The sequence below is a fragment of the Plecotus auritus genome (genome assembly GCF_963455305.1).
Source record: "Plecotus auritus genome assembly, chromosome: 1".
In the NCBI taxonomy this organism is placed as follows: domain Eukaryota; kingdom Metazoa; phylum Chordata; class Mammalia; order Chiroptera; family Vespertilionidae; genus Plecotus; species Plecotus auritus.
The window spans coordinates 108,439,529-108,446,292 of record NC_137770.1 but is presented as its reverse complement, the minus strand read 5'-3'; the positions used below and the strand labels follow the sequence as shown (position 1 = coordinate 108,446,292).

General features: G+C 40.9%; 1 protein-coding gene across 1 annotated transcript in view; it reads right to left on the bottom strand.

The window, feature by feature from the left end:
* Window positions 1-297: 297 nt before the first annotated feature.
* Window positions 298-6,764, bottom strand: part of CCDC7 (coiled-coil domain containing 7) — a gene marked incomplete at both ends in the record, with an annotated part of 182,208 nt that continues 175,741 nt past the window's right edge. Inside the window, one exon of the mRNA XM_080654120.1 lies at window positions 298-540. Coding sequence (XP_080510246.1) covers window positions 298-540 — 243 coding nt within the window. The remainder of the gene's footprint in view (window positions 541-6,764) is intronic.

The following is a 6,764-nucleotide window of genomic DNA, read 5'->3' as shown; positions in this document are numbered from 1 at the left end:
TCACAGGTTCATCCAGTCAGGACACATACCCAGGTTTGCAGGTTTGAGCGTGGTCAGGGCACATGTGGGAGGCAACCAATTGATGTATCTCTTTCTCTAAAATCAATAAAAATTTAATCACAAAATCAATACATACCTAATTTTTACATTTATATTGAAGATAATAATGAATTAATTACCCAGAAAATAAAAGGAAAAAAATCCAAGCAAAAAAAAAGGCATAGAGAATTTTTAAAAATAGAATCAAATAATGCAAATAAGAAGAAGATTGAATTCTAACAGCACATATTACTATCTTTATTTTGAGTATTTCTTTACCTGTGGATATTCTTGGATCTTAACATTTGTCTTTTGTCCATTTGAATCTGCAATTTGTACTTTTCTTGTTTCTTTCTCCAATGGTAGAGATGTTGAATCTACAACTTTAACTTCTGTGTCACTTGTACTCCTTTCCATTGTTGCCTTGGTTTTCCTGTCACTTTTAAGTAACTCCCCTTGATTTAGGAAATACTTTAGTTGATGCTTAGCTTTTTCAGCTTCCTATTTGAAAAAAGTAACCATTTATCAAGTATTACTTCTGTGACATTTTTCCTAACAATATTGTAACTTTCAAAAATATGCATATATTCATGCCCATATACTCTCAATTTTATTTTTACTAAGTTGAAGGAACGTAAGTTAAATCACTGATATAATCCATAGTTTAAAAGATTCTCAGTTTCATTTAAACTATGAAAATCCTCTTCCATTTTAGGGCTATTTTTATATCCAGGAGTTCCTAGTGCTCTTATTTCTTATTTTGTTATTGAATTTATTGGGGTGACATTGGTTAATAAAATTATACAGGTTTCAGAATGGCTACCATTAATAGATCAATAAACAACAAGTGTTGGTAAGGATGGGGAACCCTACTGCACTGTTGTTGGAAATGCAGATTGGTGCAGCCACTGTGGAAAGTGGTATGGAGTTACCTCAAATAATTAAAAAAGAAACTGCCTTATGACCCAGCAATTCCACTTCTGGGAATATACTCAAAGAAACCTAAAACACTATCTCAAAAGAATATATGCACCCCTATGTTCATTGCAGCATTATTCACAATAGTCAAGATTTGGAAGCAGCCCTAGTGCCCATCAGTAGATGAGTGGATAAAAAAGGCTGTGATACATTTATACAATCCTATCTAATAAAAGAGTGATATGCAAATTGACAGTACCTCTGCTACACCCACAAGTCACGCCCACCATCCAATCAGGAATGAGTATGCAAATAAACCCAACCAAAATGGCTGTGGCCACAGAGCAAGCAGGAGGCTTGGGTTTCCCTGGCAATGGAGAAAGCCAAGCTTCCTGCACACCCTGGCCGGCCCAGGACTCCACTCAAAGCTACAAAGTTTCAATTATAGAAGATAAATAAATCCCAAAAGAAATGGCTGCGGCCACAGAGCAAACAGGAGGCTTTGGTTTCACTGGCAAAGGAGGAAGCCAAGCTTCCTGCACACCCTGGCCGCCCCAGGCCTCCACTCAAGGCTACAAAGTTTCAATTATAGAAGATAAATAAATCCCAGATCCCAGGGCTTCCACTTGGGTCGCAGGAGGGCGTGGCCAGCCTGCAAACCACCACAGGCCCCTCACTGAGGCTTCCCCACACCTCGAGGGTACCCCCACCCTGATCCAGGACACCTTTCAGGGCAAACCAGCTGGCCCCCACCCATGCACCAGGCCTCTATCCTATCTAATAAAAGAGTAATATGCAAATTGACCATCACTCCAACACACAAGATGTCTGCCCCCATGTGGACACAAGATGGCTACCACAAGATGGCCAGCAGGGGAGGACAGTTGGGAGGGATCAGGCCAGCAGGGGAGGGCAGTTGGGAGGCACCAGGCCTACAAGGGAGGGCAGTTGGGGGCAATCAAGCCTGCAGGGGAGGGCAGTTAGGGGTGACCAGGCCGGCAGAGTAGGGAAGTTGGGGGCGACTGGGCCTGCAGGGAAGGGCAGTTGGGGGGGACCCAGGCCTGCAGGGGAAAACAGTTGGGTGGGGGGGACTAGGCCTGCAGGGGAGGGCAGTTAGGGGTGACCAGGCCTCCAGGGGAGGGCAGTTAGGGGCAATCAGGCTGGCAGGGAGCAGTTAGGCATCAATCAGGCTGGCAGGGGAGTGGTTAGGGGTGATCAGGCTGGCAGGCAGAAGTGGTTAGGGGCAATCAGGAAGGCAGGCAGGCGAGCAGTTGGGAGCCAGCAGTCCTGGATTGTGAGAGGGATATCTGACTGCCCATTTAGAACTGATCCCGGTAGGATCGGGCCTAAACGAGCAGTCGGACATCCCTTGAGGGGTCCCAGATTGGAGAGGGTGCAGGCTGGGCTGAGGGACACGCCCCCCCGTGCACGAATTTCATGCACTGGGCCTCTAATAGAATACTATTCAGCCATAAAAAAGAAGGAGATCAACTCTTATTTGGTAAAAGCTATAATTATTATATAGGTACAATAAAAGTTAATAAAAGATATACATTATACAAGCTGCTTAATTGTAGCCATGATAATTAGTACTTATATAAAAAATAAAATGTAAAAAATAAATAATTTGTATTTTCTAGAATAAAATTTTTCTTTAAAATATTGTTTTGGCTCTAGTTAGTTTGGCTCAGTGGATAAAGCATTGCCTGTGGACCAATTGGTCCCAAGTTTAATTCTGGTCAAAGACACATACCTTGGTTTCAGGCTCCTCCCTGGCCTGGGGCCTGGTCAGGGCTTGTGCAGGAGGCAACCAATGAATGTGTTTCTGTCACATCAATGTTTCTGTCTTTCCTTCTCTCTTCCACTCTCCCTAAAAATCAATGGAAAAATATCCTCGGGTGAGGATTAACAACAACAACAAAAATTATTTTGTATGAAAGAATATAGATTGACAAAATTAAGCTTACAAATAACCTCACCACAGACAGAAAACTCACTGTCAACATTTCAATGTACATCCTTTTTAATTATTTATAAATATAAATAATGCATATATGTATTTTAAATATTTATTTATATTTAATCATATACTATACATACTCACATAATACAACCTTTTTATTATATAATTCCATAGATATTTTTCCATGACACTAAACATGTAAGTAGTCAAAATAGCTAAGATAATATATCTAAAAATAATAACAATATACCTAAAATAATAATATAGCTAAGATAATATACCATAATACTATTTCTTAATTTATTTAATAATTTTTATCAGTGAAAGATTTGTAATTTTAAACATTTTCCTATTAAAAATTTTATATTATACCTACTTGTAAAAATCTCCATACACTTTTTTCTTCCTTACATTTTTTTTTTTTTAAATATATTTTATTGATATTTTACAGAGAGGAAGGGAGAGGGATAGAGAGCTAGAAACATCGATGAGAGAGAAACATCGATAAGCTGCCTCCTGCACACCTCCCACTGGGGATGTGCCCGCAACCAAGGTACATGCCCTTGACCGGAATCGAACCCGGGACCTTTCAGTCCGCAGGCCGACGCTCTATCCACTGAGCCAAACCGGTTTTGGCTCTTCCTTACATTTTTAGAAGTGGAACTGTTCAATGAAAAAGATGTCTTTCCAAGACTTTTACTAAAAGTTTTTTCAGGAAAGAATCAATTCACACTAATAATAGAAGTAGGTGAAAGATTGTTCATTTCTGCACATAGTCACAAACATTAGATTTTTCTGCTTTTTAAATTTTGACAAAAATGATAGGTTAAAAATCTATCCCATTGTTGTTGTTTTTTTATTAAATGCATTGGTGTGACATTGGTTAAGATTATATAGGCTTCAAGTGTACATTATTATGATACATGATCTGTATATGGTATTGTGTCCCAACCACTCAAAGTCAAATCATCTTCCATCACCATACATTTTCTTATTTTTAATTGCAATTATTTGAAAAAAGTGTGGTTGAATATACTAGTATGCATTTATTGGGCATGTGTGCTTCTAAATTATGACTTGCCTATTTTTGTCCCTTGTCTATTTGGGAAGAGGTTTATCCATATTTCTTTTCGATGTATAAAATACTAGAGTCCCAATGCACAAAATTTGTGCCAGGGGCTCGGCCCTCGCAGCCACGGTGGCTTGCCTCAGCCCTCACAGCCCCATCTTCGTCTGGAAGATCGTCTGGAAGAATGTCTCGAAGGATGTCCAGAAGGTCATTTGGCTATCCAGCCTAATTAGCATATTACACTTCTATTATTATAGACTAGAGGCCCGGTGCACTAAATTTGTGCACCGGGGGGTGTCCTTCAGCCCAGCCTGCACCCTCTCCAATTTGGGACCTCTTAGGGGCTGTCTGACTGCTGGTTTAGGGCCGATCTCTGCCCTGATTGCCCCCAACTGCCCTCCCCTGCCAGTCTGATTGCCCCTAACTGCCCTCCCCTGCCAACCTGTTCACCCCTAACTGCTTGCTCCCTCATGCCAGCCTGATTGCCCCTAACTGCTTGCTCCCCTGCCAGCCTGATCACCCCTAACCACCTCTGCCTTGGTCCCTGCAACCGTGGCTTTGTCCAGAAGGAAGTTGGACATACAGAAGATGTCTGGTTGACCTGTTCTCACTAGCATATTACCTTTTTATTAGTATACATTATGTAGAAATCTCCCATTTATCTTCATATCTCATACCTTTTAACATTAAAATGTTTTAAATGTATATATTTAAATATATAAGTATATTAACATGTTTCTTTGTAGTACAATGCTTAGAAAACCTTGTTCTATCCAAGACCAGATAATTATTACCAACTGTTTCTTCTATTAAATACCAAATCCAGAGCCACATTGCTTTAGCTATTGTAGTTTTACATTATATATTGATTTTTAGATCAGCAAACATTCCTTAATTGTTTCTTATAAATATTCACCAATTTCTTATTTCAATATATACTATTATAATAGTCCTATTAAGCACAAAAATAATTCCATTTATATCTAAAAATAAATTGCATTAAGTTTGTATATCAATTTGGAGAAAGTAGAAAACTAAATTATTTATAATTATGAGGCTTCAAAACCAAAAATATACACTGTTCACCTATACTCTCAGTAAAGTGTATTTTTCTTCATATAAAACTATATTTTTGTTAATTATGCTATCCTAATATTATGAATAAAATTTTTCTACTATATTTTCTAAATAATTGCTTCTTTTTTCTTTTTATTGGTTCTTTTTTTAATTTTTACTTTTCAATTACAGTTAACATACATTGTTACCTTTGGATGTACAACACAGTCATTAAATGATTGTTTCTGATAAAAAGAAAACCTGTTGCTTTTTTATCTATTTTGTCCTCAGCCACCTTTTTGAACTATATCATTAATAACAAATTTGTGTATTTTCTTGCATTTTTCAGAAGGAAAACTATATAATACTAGAGGCCTAGTGCACGAAATTCGTGCACGGGGGAGCGGGGTGTCCCTCAGCCCAGCCTGCACCCTCTCCAATCTGGGACCCCTTGAGGGATGTCCGACGGGTGGTCGGACATCCCTCTCACAATCCAGGACTGCTGGCTCCCAAATGCCCTCCCCTGCAGGCCTGGTCCCCCCCAACTGTCCTCCCCTGCAGGCCTGGTCCCCCCCAACTGTCCTCCACTGCAGGCCTGGTCCCCCCCAACTGTCCTCCACTGCAGGCCTGGTCCCTCCCAACTGCCCTCCCCTGCAGGCCTGCCTCCCCCAACTGCCCTCCCCTGCAGTCCTGGTCCCCCCAACTGCCCTCCTCTGCTGCCCTGGTCTCCCCCAACTGCCCTCCTCTGCTGGCCTGGTCACCCCTAACTGCCCTCCCTGCTGGCCTGTTCCCCCCCCCCCAACTGTCATCCACTGCAGGCCTGGTCCCCCCCCCAACTGTCCTCCACTGCAGGCCTGGTCCCCCCTAACTGCCCTCCACTGCAGGTGTGGTCCCCCCCCCCCAACTGCCCTCCCCTGCAGGTCATCTGTGGCAGCCATCTTGTGGTGGCCATCTTGTGTCCACATGGGGGCAGCTATCTTTGGGGATGGCCATCTTGTGTCTTGGTGTGATGGTCAATTTGTATATTACTCTTTTATTAGATAGGATTTAAATAATATTACTTTTGTCTATCTGCTTATAAAAATGTAGCTTCTTTCTTTGGTTATTTAGCAACAATTTGAAAAATAGCAGTAAGAGCCAGCATCCAGTTTAACTGAGTTCAATTGTAATGACTACAGTATTTTATTTTATTTTATTTTATTTTATTTTATTTTATTTTATTTTATTTTATTTATAATATTGTCTCAGTGGGAAATAGATTTCTTTTGTTTGATTAAGGATGTTTACTTTTCTTTCTAGTTTAGTCCTATATGATTTCATTCATATGTAGGATATAAAACAAGGGAACAAATGAACAAATAAAAACAAACAAAAACTCATAGACACAGACGTAAGATGGTTACCAGAGGGAGGATGTAGTAAAGGGTAAAGAGGATCAAATATCCTATATAATAAAAGGCTAATATGCAAATTGAGTGAACAACAGAATGACCGGTCACTATGGCATGCACTGACCATCAGGGGGGCAGATGCTCAACACAGGAGCTGCCCCCTAGTGGTCAGTGCACTCCCACAAGGGGCAGGAGTGGACCTAAGCCATCAGTTGGACATCCCCCAAGGGCTTCCAGACTGCAAAAGGGAACAGACCAGGCTGAGGGACACCCTCCCCCCACTCCCCCCGCAAGTGCAGTGCACAAATTTTGTGCACTGGGCCTCTAG